This window comes from Xiphophorus couchianus, chromosome 7, assembly GCF_001444195.1.
Source record: "Xiphophorus couchianus chromosome 7, X_couchianus-1.0, whole genome shotgun sequence".
Lineage (NCBI taxonomy): Eukaryota > Metazoa > Chordata > Actinopteri > Cyprinodontiformes > Poeciliidae > Xiphophorus > Xiphophorus couchianus.
In genome coordinates this window covers 16,930,279-16,953,973 of record NC_040234.1, presented here as the reverse complement: position 1 = coordinate 16,953,973, position 23,695 = coordinate 16,930,279, and the positions used below count along the sequence as shown (strand labels likewise).

Here is a 23,695-nt window from a genome sequence, read left to right as displayed (position 1 = left end):
TCGTGTTGCAACGAAGCTGATAAACCAGAACAATGAGAGTGCTTTTCCCCAAGCAGACGAGCATATGGGAGAGACCAAACAGCAGAGAGGCATGCTGATGTATGCTCATCTTACCACAGTCACCACCTCCAGGTCCTTCAGATATGTCCTCTCTGTGGTCAGCAGCTCTTTGGCGATGAAATAGGCTCGATCAGTGGGAAATCTCTGGATAGTAAACATCAGATAAGATACTGAAAAGGTAGTAGCACCTGTTTTTAGTTACATTCATCAGGACATGTAAGTAGACATATAAAGTACCTTGTGGTTTGTGTTATAAACACAAACTAACATGTGCTTAATTCAGATTTCATGCAATTGACCAACGCAACCTAGAGCGAGATTATGACATGAAAAAACATAATGCATGGGTCTTATATTTGTTTTAAATAAAAATCTAAAAAAGATAAATACATTTTAAATTCAGTCTTTTTTACTTTGATACCTCCAAGTCCAATATATAAATGTGAAGGTCAGAGTTAAATATGCAAAGAAGTTGTAAACAGTGGCAGCCTGTGAAATATATTCTTTAGTTTTGAACATTTCATGAAGAACTGTTCAACCAAAGTGGCAAGAGTACACCCAGAGTCGCAAACCTAACAAGACAAGGGTTTTAATACCATTCATTAGAGGAGGAGCCCAGAGGCTCACAGTGACTCTGGAGGAGCTGCACAATTTAGGTGGAAGACTATTGACAGGGCAACTATAGGTCGAGGAGTGCATAATTTTGGAAGACTGGCAAAATGAAAGCCAAAAGTGGTCACACTGCCAAATACCCTGAAAACACCATCCCAATGGCAAAGCATCAGGTGGTGGGAATGCTTTTTTTAGGGATACTGTTTTAAAGTACATGGGAAGATGGACAGAGCAAAAATACAGAGCAATCCTGGTATAAAGTTTTTTGAGGCTTTAAAGGTTTGAGAGCTTAGTTTACAAACCTTTCTCCGGACCTCATCTTCATCATCAGTGCGAATGCTGCAGGCGTCGTTGAGTAGCGGGCTGGTCAGAGGCGAAGGCTGACGGCCGTCGAGACTGTTGCTGCACAACTCCAGGGACTTCTGACCGTTCACCATCCCATGGGGGTGTCCGGATGGCGGAGGGCTGTGGGGAGCCACACCTGACGTGAAGCCACAGAAGAAATAAAATCCACAGGGAGGAAGGAAAGTATCAGTTTGTGTTAATATAGAAATACAGGGATATAATTGAGCTGAGGAAAAGAGTCTCAATTTAAATAATTTTAGCCCAGACGGGTGCAATTTGCCACATTGTAGGAAGATAACTGAATTTGACATTTTAATGTATTTTTACCATTTGAGGATAACATTTAAACCAAACCAGATGACGAAGTGCTAATGAGATCCAAGCTATTTAACAATCCACTAATGTTAAATCATAAATGCAGTGAGGTGGAACTGGTTAGGGGGGTTTTGTTTAGAGAGAGCAAAGAAATGAAAAAAAATCAGTCATGACTCACTTTGAATTCACAGTAGCCGTTTTACACCACGTCAATAAAGGGACAAGCTGACACATACAGCAGGCTGATCGAGAAGAACCACTTAACTACTGTCATCAGCTCCGACAACGTTCACTCAGCTTACTTACTATGTTGTGGCTGCAACACGCCCATCTCCCTCTCTGTGTCATCAGCAGGAATAAAACAGAACGCAAACTAGTTTAAGAACTACCACCTTGATAATATGAGTCACATAAACATCTGCACCGATGCTACAAACGAGTGTGAAATAACAATTTCACAAAAACTAGAGGACAAAAAGGATCTAATATGTACTATTGACACCAGACTATATATACCAACGGCAATCAAGCACCAAAAAAAAAGATGAAAAAAACCATCATAAAAAAATACAAACTGATCTTGTTTGTATAAGGGGATGCAAATCAGTCTAAAGACTAATTTCACCATGTGACAGAGAGCTATAAAAATGTTTTATATATTTTTTATTAGGTTGCTTTTAATAGCCTAGATTTACAGCCACATCCTCCGATCACACGCTGCGCACACAGAAAATGAACAGATAAATTACAGCAGAGTGAAAGATAGAGCAACATGTATATTACAGTACATACAGCAGAGGACATGCAGGTAGGACAGAACAGGATTATGTGCATCAAGCCACCGTCCTGGACTTTGAACACACCCTGAAGGACACCAGTGGTTGAAAACACATACATACACACCCCCCACACACCCCTGCACACGCCTACACACAAACAGAGTCTTTCCCATAAAGCTGGGACATGCAAAGATGAATGTTACATGGGTTAGTGCTCCTCATAAGGTTCCCGGTTCTACAGTGATCTGGTTGTTTACTCATGCTGCATCAGTAACGGGTATAAAAGCAGGAAGCTAATTGAATCAAGCCTGCAGTGCTTTGCAAAGGTTTTAATATCCCTTGACATTTCCCAGATTTTGTCAAGTTAAAACCACAAACCTTAACATATATCAATAGATTTTATATAACAGACCAATACGTAGTCAACTGATTGTGTGCATAGTTGTGAAGTGGAAGGAAAATGACAGTATTCGTTTGAGAGTATCAGAGTAAGAGAAGTACAAATGTATGCAACTGATTCTTGATTTTCTTTGTAAGACAATGTAAAACCATGTATCCCTTTTCCTTCCATTTCATTACGCACTACTTTGCATACTTGTGTATCTCATAAAATCACCATCTGTGTCTATGCCAGAGCTAAAAATATCAAGGAACACCACAAAAAGCAGCCTGCTATGATGGATGAACCCAGAGGCTTTATACTTTGAGGTAATGTTGCCCTTAAAGTGTCTTTCACACAAACATAGACGCTGCCAAGCTCTTGTTTCCCTGCTTTGAAATAATCTAATGGTGAGTCAGGTGATCAGATCACTGCAGAAAAGGGAACCCACAGAATGAAAACCATGCTTCCCCCTCCACACAGCACAGAAATGCGCAGATGAGGAAAAAACTAGCTTCATGCAGACAGTGAACATTGGACACAAAAAAGGAAAATAACACATGTGTTACATGGAGATTATTGCAAATTAAACCACGAGAAAAAAGACAAGTGCAAAAAAGTGCAGTGCCATTTTTGCAAACTCTGCTTAGTGGCTATTGCAAAGAAAAAAAAACAAAACATGCAAGACAATGAGAAATTATCTTATAGCACACATTTACATTCACCAAAACCTGATCAAGAAGCTGCTCGTCACTTGCACATTACATCTATTTTACTTGTTGCTATGAGGTATGTTTAGCATATTGCTGACGTGTCAATACAAGACAGGACTCAAACTATTTAAAGTTTGCTCCAGATTAGTAAAGAACAACTGACTCTGTAAACAAATACTAAATACAAATCAGTCGTAGATATTTTTAGCAGGATGTCATTGGATTCTGCACCCTAATCAGAAAGATAACCTGTTAGATAGCTACAGATAAATCCCAATTCAGTCTTAACTGATAACATATCAGAGGAAATTTTACGTCCTAAAAACAGAACAATACAGTGCCTTGCGAAAGTGTTTAAACCTATTAAATCTGTATATTTTGTAATGACAAAACCACAAACTTAATTTTATTTAAATTTTAGATGATGGACCAACAAAAAGCTGCACATAATTTAGAAGCGGAAGGAAAAGGACATCTGGTTCCCAATATTTTTACAAATATATCAGTAATATTTAGAATTTAGTTGACTTGTGAAGGAATACGTGAGTTTGCATCGAATTTGAAAACAGACATCTGCCATACTTTTCCCTTTTCTTCTTATTGAACCAATTAATTTATCATTTAGTGACTTTGACAGGCAGTTAGAATAGATTGTATCAGAGGACAGGGGGCTGAATACAAATGCATGCACACTTTTTTTCAGATAGTATCTGTGAAAAAATATTGAGAACTCTGCATTGTTTGGCTTCCACTTCACAGTTTTGCACTACGTCATGATGGTTTACAGCATGAAATCTCAGACGATTTTGACATTAATGTGAAAAAGTTCACCGGTTATGAGTCCTTTTGCAAGGCACTAAAAAAAGTCATGGTAGCCAGTACTAGATAGAAAACCGTAAGGAGACATTACATGTGATTATAGACACATATCTTACTGACAGAGGTTAAAAGGCACGAAAAAGGCAGTTTTTTGCAACTTTCTTAAAAGTCAACATTTTCGCCATTTATGCCTTTCATTTTGATATAATCAGTACCACATTTTCTGCGGTGCTCAATAGGTAACTATTCAGTGTGGCAACCTAACAAGGCAGCTGTGAGTGTCTGTTTTGATATCAAAAAATAATTCAGAAACAAGTGAATCTTTGAAATGCAAAAGAAAACTTTCCTACACAACAAGGATTCCCGGATACAAGCTTCAGACTCCCTTCTCAGGTTTGTTAATGTGTCAACAGTTGAAAATCTGTTCACCTTCCTCATCACTAAAATTATGGCATCCATCCTCATCCTCTGCCTCCTCGTCCAGCTGGAGGCTCCCAAAGGAGAATTTGTTTCTTGGTATAGGAGAGCTAGCCTCCACCGTACTGTTGCTGCAGTTTTCTCTGTCCTCTCCCTCAGACTCGCTTGACTCTGATCCACTGGTGGTGGAGCCCTCACACATTTGCACGGCCTCCAAGTGTTTGACTCCAACCTGTCCTAACCGTTTCTTTCCGGCCCGGAACCTCCCCGGTGCCGTGAGGCCGTTGGCCATCATGCGGCGCTCGAGAGCTGCCATGCGCTCGGCCCGAGACATAACCGGGCGTGAATCTGGCCCTGGAGGGGATGCACCCTGATGTGGGTCTGCACATGAGGTGTGATGTACTTTTTGGAGACTGTGTAAGCCCAGCGATCGGCTCGGGTGGGGGGAGCATCTTGTGTCATTAAACAGGGGCGGCGTGTAGCCATTCTGCTCAGTGTGAGTGAGAGAAGGTGCTCGGTGGGTGGGTTTATTGGCAGGATTGGAGACAACACTCCTTGAGCCAAACGTATGTTGACCTGGGAGGGGGCTGCTGCTCTGCCTCTCTCTGTTATGGCCTCTGATTTTCCCCACTGTGCTGTAACCAGGACTAAGGTCAAACTTTGGACGTGACTGCGTGAGAGACCGATATGGCTCATGGTTCATGTTGAGCAAAGGAGATTCTCTGTACTGCATCTTACCCAGTAAATGCTCCTGCTGGGAACCTGAACCCCGACGCAAATTGAAGTCCTCACCATAACTCTGATTTGTTCTGCTGGCCTGCTCACTTCCCATATTCAACTCACTACCTACACAACTGATGGCTGAGCTGCTGCCTTTGGCAAACCAAGATGCTGGACCTTTGCTCGGATGTTCTGGGGACATCTGTCGTGTTGACCCTCTTGATTCCTCAGGCTTGGAAACTGACTCCTTTCTGTCTTCGTGGCCGTTTCTTTGATGGTTTGGGCTCATCTTTGAAGTTCGTGAAGCTGCTGGGTCTTCGGCACTGACAAGCACCGACTCCTTCCAGTGACGGCGAGGAGGAGAAGAAGAGGAGAAGTCCTCAGGAACACCACTCTGACAGAGTTGGAAAAAGGAAAAGAGTTTCAGAAATTATGTAATTAATAACAACTGAGGATTTTAAGTCAATTCCTCCTCGCCTGAAAATATTCTGTTAGTTCCTTGTGCTTGACTAAATACATTGCAGGTACGTTTAAGTGATCAAATGTACAGGACTGAAACACCAAACACCAAAATAAAATTGATGTTGCTAATTTAGCATTAGTCACAATGATATTTTGTGATATTGAGAAGAAATAAAGAAGCAAAAATAAACATAAATGGCAAAAAGACCAGTAAACATTTATGGTAACAAGCAGACTGGTGCAATGACATCTACCCCAAATCTTAATGTGTTTTATTACGGTTTAATGTGATAGACCAGCACAACGTGGTGGAAACTGTCACTTTTTTGAGTCTTGGCAGATTGTCAACTGGACCTTTATACAAAAAGCAATATTTATGATAGTAATTAGTTTGTTGACATTTACTGAGTTGTTCTCATTTCCCCAAACACAAGCACAATTTTCCAAAACAGACTCACAGATGCTCAATTCTCTGTTCCCTTCAGAGTCAAAGTAAAACTACCTTGATATAGTGAGTGCACCCATAAGAGCCTTAGCAACCTTTTTTGTTAAAAAGATGAAAGTAAAGTTATTGTAAGGAGGTATTTTTCTTGTGCAACAGATGAACAGGAAAGGATGTCGATAAGTCGCTATGTAAGCTGTGCAACAGGCAGGTGTCCACAAAGCCGACCTGAACACTCAGATGTTTATGTGGCATTTAAAAATGTCAATAACACTTCTACTTCCACAACTGCGAAAGTCTGAACATGGTGGAGAGCACATGTTATGCTACATTATTAAAGTACTAATTGCACCATTGCTTTTCTATTCAGTAGAACTGTACTGAGGGGCTGGATAAATGTGTAAGGTTAAGCTTCATATTTGGGAAAAAAAGTAAAACATCTTCCACATTTTGATGTTAATAAACAATGTTAATTTAACAAGCTAACAATTGTATGCGTCAAGATAAAACAAAACAGACAGGGTCCTGATTCTGTCTACCCTGCCTGACCCCGACAAATATTGGGGGGGAAAAAAACTCACGGCAATCAACCAGTTTGATAATTACAAAATAAACATTTCATAGAAATCACTCCAACTGCTTATTTTATTCTCTTATTTATTTCATAATAACTTTAGATTATGTATCGGCGGATTCAGGGTTCAACTAGATTTGATTTAGGCATATTAGAGGAAAATAGGGAAGCCTCCCTTTTTATTCATTTAATATTCCCAAAATTATGCACCATTTCATTCTGCTTCACAGTTATGCACTGCTTTGTGTTGAACCATCACATATAGCCCCTTTAAAATTTACAAAAGTTTTTGGTTGTGACGTGACAAAATGTCAAAAAGTGTGTGAAAAGTGTTGCAAAATAGTCTTCGGCAGTTTCCACTTCCATTTATTTATATTAAACAACAGGCTGTCAAGCAGAGAACAATGATTTCATCCAACCCAACTATGGATCACTGGGGTTTTGGGGGTTAATATTTACTTCAAAACAAGCAAAAAGGTAAGTTTATAAATTCATAGACAATGTTCGTGAATAACTAAAGAAAAATAACACAGGCATATACATAAAGCAACAAATAATCTATTGGGTACATTTATTATGCATAGAAAGACTAACTTCTGATGGCACTTCATGGTGGCGAGGAGAAGGCAGCGGCGACAGGCGACTGTTGTGTTGAACTCTACTGCTGTATCTGACCCGGCTGTGTTTCCTGGCAGATGGGATGATGTAGGTCAGTGTTTTACATCGTGAAAGTCTTTACTTGAACTCAGAATGCCCAGCATGTGTCTAGACTCTACCTTTCAAACGGGATCTTCTTGAACTCTGATTCCCTCACATAATCAATCACCTGCTTCTGTGTGCGACCGCTGCAGTATTAGCACAAGAGAAATAATAATGAGTGTTTCTACAAGGGCGGTAGTAGACTATTAGGAAAGTTAAATGCTTGCAGTCCTGTTGAAGAAAGAAACTCCACCTAAATCTGAAGGAAGATCCTCGGGTGAAGAGCATAGGCTTGGGTTTGGGTTTAGGTTCTTCAAAGAGGCGGAAGAAGGCGTGATATTCCACACAGATCTTCCAGAAGACTTTACAGCAATCCCTGCTGGCCATCAAAAACTCCAGAGTGTCCTGACAGGAGCTCTGAAATAACATGGAGAAATAATTTACAACCCTGAAGCAATTTGTGTTCTCCAAGTATAATAAAACAACATACGTTTAGATCTGGCCTTAGCTTGATGAGAAAACGTTTTCGCTTGAAGCTCAACTTGCGTATTTTGGACCAGTTGAATGCGTTGATCCTTGTGTGTGTCTAAGATGGAGAAAAATTGAACGCCTTTTAAAGCCTTTTTTTTTTTGACAAAGTGAGAATGACTAAGAAACGCAACAAGCAAATTGATGTTCACATTAATGTCTGTGTGAAGCTACCTGGAAGACCAAAACGCCCGTGTGCGCCACAGCCAGACTTAACTTCGAACCTTCCCGATCCTTGGCAGGGTGCAGCCGAGTCCCGTAAAAATCCAGCTTGCGAGCAACCTCCAACAACTGAAAATCTGACTCTGCTGGTGACTGACCTCTACAACACACAGATAAATGTAAATATTTACAGCTGCTAATGTTTCATCTGTATTTCTAAGGAGGGTGAGTGCATTCAAAAGCATGATTCTTCAATCACAAAGGTATTGAAATACACTGTAGATGAAGATGCAAACAGAAACAGGCAGGTGACTAGAATCAGATAATTTAGGACTCCATCAATAAGACCGGTTTGGTTGCTGTAATGCCAATAAAGTTTTTTGTAAATAAATTACTTTTTTAAGTAATACCCCTTCTACATTGTTTTGTTATCGAATAAAAAACAAATCATTTAAACTTTTCCATAAAGGAAAAATTGCCTTAGTTAAATAAAAAAGAATTTTAAATGCCACTCTACCAGGGGTGTGACTAACTTTAGGCTTAAAAGTGTGTGTACATTACACTTTATATTTCATACAGGTCATACAAGGGTTGAGTTTTTGAAGAACAAATAGTGGCTGGGGGAAGGAGCAGCAAACCTTAACTAACTTTCCTAATTCTCACTCGTAGATAAGCCTTCCTGTTTCCTGTGTGCCACTTAACAAAGGATTCAACTCAACATGGCACCCGGCCAGAGGAGCCACAGATATCGTTATCAGCTGTGGTAAAAACCAGCTTCACCCGCAGTGAAGCTTGTCTGAAGCTGCAGCGGCAGACCACTGAGTGCTCATGGCCCACTGTGACGCAGAGGCCACTGAAGTGTTGGCAAAGCTTCTTCTTAAATAAGTTATGAGAAATACTTGATGGAGTGGCTGGATGGTGTGAGGAGATCTGGAAGGGTTCCATTCCAGTAATATACTCCCAATGGCATTAAACTAGATAGAATGAAAAAGTAGTCGGACAAAAAAAGCCAAGTTCAAATTCACTTCTCTCAAACTTCTGCATCAGTCATCTCTAAATAGAGTAAAAAACTGGGTTTCATCCCACTAACCCAACTAAAGACAGCTGTCTGTGTGTGGGAGTGTGCGTGTGTGTGTGCATGCGTGTCACTTGGTGATCTAAAAGAAGCTTATAATCTCCTTTTGGGACACTGTAGCTTTTTGCTTCATGTTTTTCTTCATCAGGGAAAGAGAAGCTGGTTAAAGTTGTGGAGAGGAAAACCTGATAAAATCTTCTGTAGTTTAAACACTGCCAAATCTGCAATGAGCTGGTATAGATCAAGGTATATCCATGCATTAGAGACAAAACTTGAAAATCATTCACATATGCTCAAATCTGACTGCGCCTGAGCTGTTTTGCACAGAAAAAAGCCAACAAAGTCTCTATATGTGCAAAGCTGGAAGACATAAAGCCTCAAAGACTTACATTAAGCTGTAAAACAAGTTATAAAAACCTGGCCAATGTAAGATTATATACTGTATGTTAAAGTGCTGTGTGTAGCATGCTGAGAAATAACCCATTCATTCAGTGGCTGCTTTCCTGAATGTGTCACTTGAGTAATAAAACAGCCCAGTGGGACAATAACAAAGTCTGTAACAACATTTCCGGTTCACGGCTGAGGAGAATAATGTCTGTTCACCCACTGACCTTGTGTTATTATTTTAACTGTGGTGTAAAGATCACACACTCACATATGCTTTGAGTGAAACTCCATGATTTTGTCGATCAGGGGCATCTGATCTGGAATGTAGTTGTTGTTTAGCAGGTGTGAGCGGCAGTGGCTCTCGTCAAAGTCCCCAATCTCAGCTGAAACCGAAGAAAAAAAAGGACAAAAAATAAAGAAGTCAGCTTTAGAGTTGATTCTGCACGGGGAGAAACACGCTTCGATCGCAACAGGATAAAGAAAGAGTTCCAGATATGACCAGCAATGGAAATGAGTCGTTGCTCTGCTGCAGCTCTGCAAGATTACATTCAGACATTAGACCGAGGTCTCCATAGCAACACAAAGTTAATCAATTTGAAATGCTGCGCCGTGTGCTGCATGACAATGTTTGCTGATAAGCTGCGCATGAAAAGAGCAGCAGTGTATGTATAAAAGACAGTTGTCAGATCTATCACTGCTTTGGTGGCTTGAGCCAAGCGCATAAAACTGCCCTGCGAGCCTCACACTGAATGATGTGGGAGACCATCAGAGCCGCGCTAGTGTCGTTGCACATCATACGTCCACTGGAGAGATCCTGCTTGACCTGGAGGGCAAACAGGTACCTAGGCACAAAACACAAAAATAGATATCACGTTAACAAGCCTGCAGAGGTGATTGAGAGTCAACATGAACACAAGATTGAATTTGGCACTTTAGGAATTTATCAGTAGAAAAAAACTGTTTAAAGAGACAAAGAGTTTTCTCAGGTCACATGGATCATCGAGTTGCACTCCCACTCATTTGCTGCTTTGTATTATAGGCAAAGAAAAAAATGTACTGAAACTTTTTCATTGTTACAAAAACATACAAAGGTGAATTCTGTTTGTGATGTCTAAGTAAATTCAGTTGTTTGTTGGGTTGTAGTTTTGAATTGATGCACAAATGCAAAAGTAATAAAACTAAAAACAACCACAGACTATATAATAATCAATAAATAAAAAGAAGAATCACCAAATACTGGCTTAACATATATAACTGTTTCCTCCATGTCTTGTAATGGGAATACAACTAATAATTAAAAAATACCTCATGTGGACTGTATTGGGTACATTTTAACCCCTTGTTGCCTGAGTTTGTCTATCACTTCTTAAAGTAAAATTAAAAATTAAAAAAATAACTGTTTTTGCCATCATGTAGATGCTAAATTAAGTAGACATTGACATCTGAAAAGAGCATATATAATAAATATTTTTAGAGATATAATGCAAATAAACACTATTAATCATAGTAACAAAATTTACAATCTATTTTATTGATGCTGATGTTAAATAGGGCTCTGAAACTGAGCTATAACACAAGTTTCTGCACAATCAATTCTGGTCCATTATTACAGTACTGTAAAGGCAACTGGATATTTTAAACTGACAACTGTATTGTGCTCAAAATCTGTTTGCTAGGTGAAAAACTAAAACTCTTGCTTACTGGTCGGTCTTCCATTGATCTTCTGTGGTCATGAGACATGACTTATGACAGAAAAAAAAATGTACTTGAACACAAGCAGAATTTTCTGGAGAGACTAGATTTCAGTTCTGGTAAACGTTCTGCTGGGAAGAGGGATGTCTTTGGTATCCTTCCCGCCCAATCTTATAAAAGCGGAAGCCACAAGATTAAAGGATTAATACAGTTGTGGCTAATTTGTTGGTGCAACAAGAGGGCTTTCAAGATTAATGACTGGGAAGGGGAACCACAGATAATGGTTTAAAGTAGCAATGTATTGAAACAAACATCAGCAAAAACCTCATTGTTACCATTTCTGTCAGAAAATAAAAAGCAGGCTAGCAACCAAGGTAGTTAAAACTTGACAAACTAATCAGCATGTTCACCACTGATCTTTTGAAAATGGATTTAATCTCAATAAGATCCCAGATATTGAGATCTTATTGAAGTAGAAAAGGCAATGAGCAGGTTTACTCTGGAAACACAGTGGACTCCTGCCTAGTCGCTGTATAGAATTAGCAGATTGGCCTCATTACAAATTTTTCTGTGAAACTTCACTCCAAATAATTTACTAAAAATCGACTATTTGTGGATTTTTTTGTAGAGCATGACTAAAATATTAAAAATTAAATTAAATTTAGAAAGCTAAAATATCTAGGCACAATGCTACTTGACATGTTATTGGCAAGTGTTTGCAAAACAACTAATAGTACAACTAAAATAGGCCATTACAAGCATTTTTAGTGGGGGTCTCAAGTATTTGTAGATTTTAGCTGTTCGTTGGATGTGTTGAAATATGTTGTTTTAATATCACAAAGGGTTAAAACAATTTTTAAGATAAGATTATTGAACTGCAATACTCAGTTAATTCAGAAACAGCATAACAAATCAAGCAACAAAAAAAGTCTAAGATTAAAACTATTGAATGTTTATGTTTGAAACAAACAAGACACTAAATGCTCTAAGTAACAGTAACATACTGTATATATTAATGAAAAAAATTGTAAATAGAAACAGCTTTCTAATATCTTTCTTATATGAACAGTCAAGCAATTGTCTAAGCTTCATCAGTTGAATGCCAATTTTTTTCTCTGGGCTCTCCTAAAAACATGCAGCACATAAATACCTACAGAACAGAAACCAGAAAATCATTAGCTCTACATCGCTAATCTCCATAGGGCTAAACCAGTGAAATGGCAACCATGACATTTGAATCCCATAACCTGAAGGGGAATAAATCATCATGGAGTCAGGGACCATGTTTCATGTGTGCCTCAGTTACAGCAGAGACTTTTCACACTGACATGTATACAAACATATGCCTCTGTGCCAAGAAGAAGACAAACGCATCCCCCAGATAACGGGAGTAAAGAGGATCTGCTCACCTCGTCAGCTCCTCCAGCAGCTGCGCATGGTCAGGAGGGAAAAACTTCACACTGAACCTCAGGGTTGTGTTTTTCGGTCCTGTGTGGAACAGGTTCATTAATAAAAGAACATTTGCATTTTAAAAGGAGATTATACAGAGCAGTTACTCTCTTATAAGCTCCAGGAAGAACAAGACTAAACAGCATACTGAAACACTTACGTCGAAGCTGCTTAATAATCGGTTTGATGTGGTCCAACCAAACCTGTGAAAGAACAGAAGAGGCTTGTTCAAGTATGAGTTTTTGAACAAATAATGTGAGCAATTTTGAGATGAGGTTTTATTTGTTGTTTATTTACCATCATGCTTTTGTGGTTTTGAAACTCCAGGCCAAAGTAGTCACCCTCAATCAGATTCATGTGGGAGCACACCAGGTCAAATAGCACCTTGCCCGACGCTTTTTGCTGTGAACAAAATCATGTAGGACGACACTTAACACAAAGCAGAAAAGGCAATAATTTTTTTCCACTTTCAGTATTCCACCTAAACACATTTAAAGCATTTTATGAGCTTAAATACATCATATTATTTCTTGACGACAGAATAAGTCAATATGCCTTGATGCTAAACAGCCACAAAGTTTTGTTAGAGAACATTAGTAAACAGACAGCATCAGGAAGACCAAGAAAAACTACAGAAGATAAGGGACAAACATTTGAAAAAGCTAAAGCGGTTATTGTGTTATGAAACAATATTCCAAGCTGTGTTTAACCCAATATTTGAAGCAAAACACATTGCAAAATAACAACACATCTATTAAGACATGGTTGTACCCCTAAGCTGACAGGGCAAGCAAGGACAGCCATGAGCAGCAGCCAAAAGGCCAATGGTAAATCTGGAGAAGCTACAGAGATTCACAGTACAGGAGAATTTTAGGTGTGCACTCTACAAATGTAGCCTTTATGGAAGAATGACAAGAAAAAATTACTTTTTAAATTTTTTTTAATAACTCCATAAGAAGCCCTGTTGGCACTTCAACATAAGCCATTTAAGGTATATATACTGTATATAGTAAGGCGTTCAGACCAAATGAAAACAAAACTGAAAAAGTTGGTCTACTTGCAAAATGCTATATGTGATGGCAGAATTGCACAATGTATCCTCATTCCCATTTAGTGGGTTTTCACAGAAAGAACTCTTGTTCTACAACTGGTTCAGTTCATATGCCTCTGAAAGCTGATTTTTATTTAGTTCCCGTGAGAACCAACTGCCTTTTCCATATGTTTTGGTAACCAAACATGCATAATCAACAGGTGGCGTCAGACAACTCCGAAGAAAAGCAGAAGAGCTTAATAGCAAAACAGACCTTGATGCCATAGATGCATTATTTCCATGTTTACAGAGGTTCCTTTATGTGCGGCAAAAGAGAATTCAAACACTCCAGCTGAAGCAGAAAAAGTTTCTTTGTATTTGCTGCCGTGCTTGTTATTTCTTTATGTGCAGTTTGACTGGCGCACAATGTGATGTCTCAGGTTTGCACTGAAACACCATGTATTCCACAATGACCAACTGGAACCAAACAGGGCACTGGAGAATCTCGTTCGTCTAGAGCAAACATATGACACTGGTTCAAAATCATGCTCGGGAACTGGAATGGGCTTCAAACCGCATCGGTGGAAAAGCTTTGTGAAACATGGTGGGTGCAGTACCATGCTGTGGGCATGCTTCTCTTCGGGAGGGGGATGGGAAACTGGTCGAAATGATAGTTGGCTAGATGAAGGTTGCTAAAGACTTGAGACTAGGGTTGAAGCGCATCTTCTAGTCAAAGTCCAGCTAGAGACATGATGGTATGATTTAGATTAAATCAGAATAATGTGTTAAACTGGCCTAGTAAAATCTCAGATTTAAATCCAACACAGAATATGTGGTGAGACTTAATGAGTCTCACTTTTTTTGAATGGGCAGAAATAGTACAGTCTAAAAGTGTGAAGCTGGTAGAAACATGCTGCAAAAGAGCTGCAGAATAAACTGCATTGACAAATGGTTTTCAATGCAGTTGTGTTGAAGAAAAATGCACAATAAACTTTTCAGAACCACTTATAATTTCAGTACCTTTTATGCATAATCTTGTCTATCCTTGTTCTACTACATAAAATCCTTAAAAAAAAAAATCTTTAAAAATCCTCAAAATGTTTGTGGCTGTAAGACGCCAATTTAGAAACACAAAATGGGTGTGAAAAACTTAAAATGCCCTACTAGTTATACATTATAAACCAATTTAATGTTAATAATGTATCACTTTCTGTGTCACAAATGTCTCTTTTGGCCTTTCTGCTTCCATGCTAGTGTTCAAAGAGCCTGCCAAGAATAAGTTTCCATCATGCATGTTGCAGCCAAAGGGGGTGGGTTGAACCTCGGCTTTGATCTGGATTTTCAGTGTCGCTGCTGCTGCTGACAGTCCCAGCAGCCTTTGAGGTGGAAATCATATCAGGGTGGGATAAAAAGTTCCCCTGACCACCTCAGTCTTCCCTCAAGCACCACACAAACTTAACTGCACACTTTTGGGCACTGCGAGAAACACAAACCTCAAAAAATCTACCTCAATCAAACTGAGAAACATTCCCACATGGGGTCACATTGGTGTCAGGGATTTTTCCCAACATATTTCTGTTACAGACACTCAGACACGGCTTGACTCACAGGCACACACACAACAGGAACACGTCTGCCTGGCTGCTTCCTCGTGACTGGTCTGCACCAGTGCACAGCATATCTCAGCTTCAGAATGTGAGTGTTTGTAGTAGGAATCCCTCCTGGCTTGATACCGATTCAGAGCGGTGCCTTAATACGTTTCAAGAACGAAGTTCTTACATGAAAGGACAGGGACATGCTGAGGTGCATGCTAGGACAAGAATTTCTCTGGTGCAACTAAAGGGAGTTGTCAAATTTTAAATTTAAATGACCTTGCCTGTGTTCCTCTAAATGCTTAAAGAATAAAAACTTAAGCTCTGTCAGCTTAGTCAAAGTGATTACACATCCTCATGTAAATGGAAAACCTTCCCCCCAAACAAGACGATCAACCACTTTTTCCTAGCTTGCACAGAGAGTTTTCTATTACTGAGAGCCAGCTGTTTGCATATGGCGACAGAACCAGTGAGGGTGACTGCAGAGAAAAAGGTCACCAGTCCAAACATACATAGATACACACATTATGTAATGTACTGAGAGAATGCTGTGTGTAAAAGGCAAAACATAGCCAGAATAAATTCAATGTTTCTTTCATTCCATGCAGTTAAACCAAGCATAGACAAGCTATCAGCCTCTCATTGAGGCTCTTGTGTCCAGCCATGTAATTGTGCCATTGTTGGTAAAGAGGCCACACTCTATGCAGAGACAGGTTGGGCAGAGGCTGATTAAAGCTGACCGGTACTTGATTAAATGCAGCTTTTGCATGCAGGAGTCGTGTCACTGCAAAGGGCAACACAAAAACATTGTTAATGACACACCAGTCCATAAGAGTGATGTGTGCGTTGTTACTTATCCAGCAAGAATAAACGCACTGTCAATACATCTTAAGGGGGCGGTGTTGCATATTTTCCAGCTACGTAGTGCCGTGTTATGGCTCAATTCAGCAACTCTGTTACCTTCAGTTGTCATGAAGCTGCTGTATATATCAAACATAACTTAAAAGAGATTTGACTTTGCCTTTAAATTGGACTCCGTCTCTTTAAGAAGCTCCTGCTCTTTCCGACACTCACTCTTAGGCACATCTTCACAACATCTTCACAGCTGCTCCACGATGCCGTTTACAACCGTACTTATGAGCGCTGAAAAGTAGTTCAAGATCAACAGCTGCGTTGTTCCACCAGGTGTTGCTAATTGCTACTATTCTCAAGGAGCTAAGGTGGGAAGGCACACGCACACAGAGCACATGCATGCAAAGCTAAAGTTTAAGGAATTGGCACACTAGGGAACGCCCTCTTTAGAGCGTTGCTTAGATAGGGGCCAACAAAAGGAATTAGAAACTATTGTTAGGTGCCATTTTGCTGTTGTAAGGATAGCAAGAAAAATTGACCAGCACTGCATTTTAGTCTTAATAAATGCTATACATAAATTCAACTCAGTGACTCTTCAACCTCATATATCAAGAACCTAAAGATTAAGAGACGGTCCTGGCACTTGCTGGTCTTTCTTGGGCGCCCTGGAGCCTTTTTGGCAACAATGGAACCTCTCTCCTTGAAGTTCTTGATGATGCGATAGATTGTTGACTGAGGTGCAATCTTTCTAGCTGCGATTCTCTTTCCTGTTGGGCCATTTTTGTGCAGTGCAATGATGACTGCACGCGTTTCTTTCGAGATAACCATGGTTCACAGAAGAGAAACAATGATGCCAAGCACCAGCCTCTTTTTAAAGTGTCCAGTGGTGTCATTCTTACTTAATCATGACAGATTGATCTCCAGCCCTGTCCTCATCACCACCCACACCTGTGTTAATGGAGCAATCACTGAAATGATGTTAGCTGGTCCTTTTAAGGCAGGGCTGCAATGAAGTTGAAATGTGTTTTGGGGACAAAGTTCATTTTCTAGGCAAATATTGACTTTGCAATTAATTGCTGTTACGCTGATCACTCTTTATAACATTCTGGAGTATATGCAAATTGCCGTTATAAAAACTGAAGCAGTAGACTTTGTAAATATTAACATTTGAATCATTCTCAAAACATTTGGCCATGACTGTACATTGTCAGCAGAGGGAAACATGAAGTGCTCTATAATTTTACCCATGATGTCAATAATTGTCCTCTGGGCATCTGTCAAGTCAGCAGCCTTCCCCATGATTATGTAGCCTCCTGACCCAGAATATGACCATTTAGATGCTCAGGAAACCTCTGCAGGTTTTTGAGTTGCTTTGCTGATTAGGGTGTGACACCATGAGTTTCCGATACTTAACTTTTTCACAGTACTCTGAATTTTGGGTATTTATTATCCGCAGGTCATACTCATCAAATATAGAAAAAGGCTTGACATATTTCACTATGTGCAATGAATCTATGTACGAGTTTCACTTTCTGAAATTAGTGACAATAATACTGAACTTTCTCACAACGTAAATTTCTTTCAGATGTATCTGTATGTACCTGTTTTATGAAAACTACAAGAGATTTCAGATGTAACATCTGCAAAGGGTTAATGTCTTCCAGCTTTTATTCTACACCAGTTTGACAATAAATGATTAGATGGTTTTTAAAGATAATTTGCTCACATTTCTTTTTATGATAACGTTTTATAGTAGAAAGTTTAATTACTAATCATGGCTTCAGTTTTATTTTGGTTAATTTAGTACTTAACCTTCAGTGTGAAAATGTAGTTTTCACTCCTCTGGTTTGGCATTTCCACATATTTTAAATTAAAGGGGCATTTTGTTTTTGGACTGAGCACTACTGGCATCCCCAGGAGGCCTGGCGCTTGTACAGCTGAGCAGCAATTCCAGTTAATTTAGGTCACTGGAGATACAAAAGACAAAACAAAGGTAATTTAATTTAATCTGACTAATACCATTCATGTTTAGTTATTTTAAACTCTCCACCAGTAGAAGTCTCTATGTAAATTATGAAACAAACTAATCCAATAAATGAAAGAATTTAGACTCAGAAACAGCTCAAATAAAGATAACACAGAAGATTAAAAGTTTGCAGTTGTTCATCATTGGAAACTCACTAAACAAAATCTCTTTTGCTGACAGCTATGGAAAAATTGTCAAAGGAAGTTACTTTTAAAAATGTATTAATAGTTCTTATCTTTTCTTTGTCACTATATAAGTTCTAAAACCAATAAATTTTTTGTGAATTTATCCCGGTTTTATTCCTGTTACAGTTCTTTACATTACTGTCTACACACACAGGAAATTACAAAATATTACTGTTAATTTTATGGGGAAATTGGTTCTTCTCATTTGTTTTTTTTCTGCCCCAAACTGAAAAAAAATGTAGACACAGTAATGCAAATCTTTTGTCAGTAACACTGACTTTGTGGTTTCTGAGTGGCTTTTTATCATCCAAACTAATTTCAGTGTGGTTCAGATGACAATTGGTGTTACAACAAGAAAATAATGCCAAACTCAGCACTTTTCAAAAGTCCACATAACCATTTCAAAATGGTGATGTATTTAAACGTATATGTAAACTTTTAATCTATCAGGAATAGATGAAATCCACAACAAATTCAAGTTTTTTGTTGTTTAACTTTATAAAGCTGTTTTTGCTTTATAATTTTACCTTGGAAAACATCCAGTTCAAATGCAATTTCAATAGCCCAAAATTAATGTAATGTTTGAGATGAATGTATTGCCAACTGGAACCGTAGGGATATACAGTAGTTCAATCATCATGAAAAAGATTTGTGACCAAAAGCATGCATGTCTTGGAGCCTTCGTTTCAGCAGAAAGGTTACATTTTTAAGAAAACACTGTGCCCTGCAGCTGACATTTCATACCGTCTCTGGAATGGCAGCAAAATGTCAGCAATCTCCATTTTTATTACCGTTATCTGTAAAAGCATAATAGTCACATGTTTTCATTGAATCAGTAAGATCCAGGACAGATGACGCAGTTCGAGTCAGCAGGCATGAGGGAAGCGTCTGTCTGGCCCAATTATGTTTGAACCCAGACTGTACTACTGTTTACATGTGTCTGCATCGCTACACTGACCTCTGCATGCTCAGGCTGACAGAAGATGGCTAAATAAAGATGACAGCAATGTCTGCGCACGCCTGCTTTCTACTTCGGGGTAAACCCCTGCCCCCCAAAAAAGATCTCCCCCTCTACATCCCAATGCTTGTTAGTAAGCTCCAGTCAAGACAAAAATGCGACTATAAAGGTCAGGTGTAAAGTAGCTGTGTTCTCCCTAAACTGCTGCCCTCCAGGAATTGTTAGCATGCTCCACTTCACCCAGAATAACCCAACAACTGGCAGTTCTATCCAAAACTTCAACTGCAGGTTTTGCATTTTGGGTTGGGGGAAGGTACCATGGGTGGTAAAGAGACTGCCAATGCCTTTAGGCTCCAGATAAAATGAAAGAACAAAGGGAGTCAAGTCCCCTTTAATATTTTGGTTGTGGTACAGTGGATCAGCTGAAGTTGACAGTGAGAGCAAATGGGGGGAGGGGTTCATTCAGAGTACCAACCCAATTATCAATTTCATAACTCTGTGACTCAGATTCCCAGAGTTCTCATTCTTCCTAAGCTCAATTTTTAAAGAAAAAATTAAACCAAGTTCAACAAGTCTTTTGATGGCAGATGTGGTGGTCAAGCATTAAAGATGGAACATGAAAAAAAGAACGTTGAACGGATGGAAAATCACATGACTAATGAATGAATATATAATTAGATGGATGAATGGTGAGACATATGGATGGACGTATTTTGTCATGGAAAGGCATAAAAAACCTAAATCAAATAACTCACTTTTACAGACTGATTGTTCTTTTCCAATATTCCAGCTATGCTGCCCCTGTAGCACCCGCTGGTGCAGTTATAGTGTAAAAGATCAAGAATTTGTCACATCCCAGCAGGCGGTTTTCAGCTGCGCTTTAGATCAGACGGTTTGAGTCAAAGGAAGGAATAAAGAGGAGAACAGAGGGAAAAAAACCTTTGTTAAAGTTGACACTCAAGATATTTAGAGTCGAATAAAAAATGGTGAGTAAAAATCTAATCAGAAACAGACTTCAAAATTCGATACTTTTCCATACTCAAAGATTTTCATAGCAGATGATGTACAATTATGAACATTTCAGCATAAGACATTTAACTAGTGATTTTTTCTTTAAGAAATACAATAAAATTACATAATTTTTTTCAGTGTTTTCCAAGTGTGGCTAGTGCTAGCTAAGTCTCTGTGTTGATTTCCTGGATAATGTGGATTCTTATCTTCACTGATATTTCCATAAAGCTGCCAAGATTTCTGAATTCACTATAGTGGATACAAGAGATTGACAACTTAAAGGTTTAAAAGAGCAACTACTGTATTTGTTCACTCTTTTTGTTAGCTGACAAAAGGTTTTCTCTCTCTTGCACTCTCAACACCCAATAGAACCACAATATGTTATGAACCTCTTTTACAGGTTTTGTACTTCATATGACTTCATGTTTAAACTCCTCAACGAGACTAAAAAGTTTTTAGTCGTCTTTGTTCTGTAACACCACAAAAAAAAAAAAGAAGAGCATCGCTGTCAACCCATAGCCCAGTAGTACTCCAGTATAGTCCATTCATAACCAAAAAAGTTAGAATATTTTTGTATTTTTAATGGGCCAATCTTTGTCCAGGAAAAGAATCTAAAATTTTTCAAAATAGTTTATTCCCATTTCAGTTTAAAATACTTATCTAAGGGGTTCCAGAAGTCCAAACTGTTAAAAATGGTCACTTGTGATTTTAAAAAGAGTGTGTATTTTTCTTTGGGTTCTGTCAGTGACTCAGAAACAAACAAAAATAATAACAACCAATGAGTCGAATTAAAATATCAGTTCTGATGTGGCAAAACAAAGGTAAAGGATGTTGTCTCCATATTCTTAAATCCATGTAAAAAGCTATTTGTTTCTCAGAACTCTCTTAGTTATCTTTTAGACTATGGAAAAAATCTACATTTTCTACACTTAAAATTTCCATTATTTATATTTATCCAGACTTGGAATATTATAAAATCTCCTGGTATTCTTTACTGATTCCCTCTTGAGGACTAAAACATGAGTAAAGAGGTCAAACGTTCAGCTCTCATTACAGTGACGTGGCAGCGGAAAACCCCAGGAACAATCTTGGAGTTTTAAGTGAACCATGGCTTTCCTGATACCACCGCTGAGGGAAGGGCTGAGATTACAGAGCTGTTTACAGTAGTCGCCTGTAATGTTCCCACACTGCATCATCCTTTAACTCTTATGAAAAACATATGCAAGGACCCAACTGAGTTCGGAGCAAACATCTATTCATGAAAGTCCTGTGAAAATGTTTCCACGTGATGTTTGTATAAGTGCAGGTATGTGTACTGTAAGGGAAGGACAGGACAGGGAGGTCAGCTGCAGCTAAAGCTCATTGAGATTCAGGTCATGCACTGCAGAGGTTCCCAGGGTGACTCTGCTGCTGCGTGAAGCTGACAGAGAGATGGGCGGAGGGAGACAATCCTCCGGATAACCCTGTGAACCTGACATACAGATGCAATGCCAGTGTGCAAAGCAGTGTGTTTGTGACTCATAAACACAGGTTTTTTTTTATTTAAAAAAAACCTGAAAGTTAAGAAATGTCTATGTTTTTATGTGGTTTGTGTGAGAAATAAATGTAAATGTGTGTGTGTTTTTTTTTAAATGGTCTAAACTCTGATGTTCAAAAGGAAAAACCTCAACAGAACCAAAAAGAAAAGTAATGATTGGGTTGCCACAGCTGTCAGAGTCATTCGGTCACAGTAAGCCACCCTATAGGGCCTGAGAGGACAACCATGAAAATTATATCTTCTAAGATTCACCAAAGCCCCCGTCTTCGCCTCCTGTTCTTCCTCTCTTTGCTCACCCCACATTAGTCTGCCTTCCTTACGTTCCCAAGACTCTGGACTGCTGGAAACATATTGATTTTGCATAAAGGATAATTAGGTGTCCTGTTGTGCTGCTGAATATGCAACAGCACAAAGCTGAGCACATTTGTTGAAAGACCACCAACTGTTAGACGAAGGACCATAAAGCAGAAGATGATAACAGGTTTGCAGGCCAAAAGTAGAGCTTTGACCAGTCAGAGAAAGCATAAACGAGACGGCTTTCTTGCTTCCTTTTTTTTTACTAGCACAAATTCAACTGAGCATGTGGAAAAGGGGGAAAGTATTAATATATTAATCGTAAATGTGGGTTTTTTTTCCCTCTCTCAACCATTGGTTTAATAGAAATCTATTTTTGGAACTCAATTAATATGTCTGATTGGGCACTTTCATACTTTACCCCAAAAAAATGAGCTGTGAAAGTTAACATGTGATGCATTTGTGAATATTTGTCTCTTTAAAATTATATTTTGAACACATTTCAGTAGGTATTCAGGTTGCACAAGTTGAGTGTTTGGTGCAAGTTCAGAGAAAAGGTGTGATTATTTTCTATTGTTGAGTTAAGCTAAGTGTGGCATCAACACATAATGTTATAATTATCTGTGCCTAAGCTGATCTGAGTAACAGATCAGTTTTAAGTATGAAGGACTTACTTCAACTAACTCCTGTTATCATCGGTGTGCCTCTTTGTTCAAACGTTATAATCGCCTCATGAATTAGGATCCAGTGACAGCCCTCTTTCTCTCATAGCAGTGAATCTTACAAAGCTCTGTGTGTGCAGACAATCGATAGTTTAATTAGGAGTTTAATTAGGTGTAGCTGTGACACACAGCTCCCACAAGGTGAGGCCAGGAAAGAGACTTTCATAGTTAGTCTCATTTAAATAAACATGCCAAATACGAACTCTCTCTGATTTGGAAAAGTCATGAATTACTTCTCATGTCATGGTCTTGTGCTTTAGAACAGTGTTTCCCAACCCTGGTCCTCAAGGCACACTGCCCTGCATGTTTTAGGTATTTCCTTTCTTTAATCCAGCTGATTTCAATTGATGACTGATTAACAGACGTTTGTTAAACTGCAATCAGTTGAATCAGGCATATAAAAGCAGGGAAACCTCTAAAACATGTAGGACAGTGTGCCTTGAGGACCAGGGTTGGGAAACACTGTTAGAATATTGATGAACCTTAGAACGGTTTACTTTTAATCTAAGTTGACCTATTACTTAAACTTTTATTTTTTGTTAAACCTGTGCGTCAGGATTATCCTGGAATTTACAATTGTTTCTATGATGTGTCATTTTAATCAAGTATCTGAAATGTATAATCAGATCAGAGCAGTTATTCTGAAGTATTGTGCAAGGCTACGGCCTGCTTCAGAAAAATAAGTAGTGTTCCAAGGGGAATAAACTCAACCAAACCTTATACATTATGTGAGTTAATTTCAAACAGATCAAGAGACGAACTGAAATAATTTTTAATGGCAATAAACCCTCACAGGTCTCTGCACAATAACCAACTGCAAAAAACTAGTTCTGACATTCTCTTATGTAGGACAATGCAG

General features: G+C 38.9%; 1 protein-coding gene across 2 annotated transcripts in view; it reads right to left on the bottom strand.

Moving 5' to 3' along the window:
- LOC114147682 (FERM, ARHGEF and pleckstrin domain-containing protein 1-like) overlaps positions 1 to 23,695 on the bottom strand; it is a 60,458-nt gene that overhangs the window by 10,895 nt on the left and 25,868 nt on the right. For both annotated transcript variants that reach the window (XM_028022240.1, XM_028022239.1), the window contains exons 3-15: positions 12,927 to 13,031; positions 12,790 to 12,832; positions 12,590 to 12,668; positions 10,233 to 10,330; positions 9,757 to 9,871; positions 8,039 to 8,186; positions 7,827 to 7,922; positions 7,590 to 7,753; positions 7,414 to 7,482; positions 7,232 to 7,325; positions 5,337 to 5,553; positions 975 to 1,153; positions 115 to 204 (exon numbers count right to left, since the gene is read on the bottom strand). In XM_028022240.1, the coding sequence (XP_027878041.1) occupies positions 115 to 204; positions 975 to 1,153; positions 5,337 to 5,553; positions 7,232 to 7,325; positions 7,414 to 7,482; positions 7,590 to 7,753; positions 7,827 to 7,922; positions 8,039 to 8,186; positions 9,757 to 9,871; positions 10,233 to 10,330; positions 12,590 to 12,668; positions 12,790 to 12,832; positions 12,927 to 13,031 (1,497 nt within the window). The remainder of the gene's footprint in view (positions 1 to 114; positions 205 to 974; positions 1,154 to 5,336; positions 5,554 to 7,231; positions 7,326 to 7,413; positions 7,483 to 7,589; positions 7,754 to 7,826; positions 7,923 to 8,038; positions 8,187 to 9,756; positions 9,872 to 10,232; positions 10,331 to 12,589; positions 12,669 to 12,789; positions 12,833 to 12,926; positions 13,032 to 23,695) is intronic.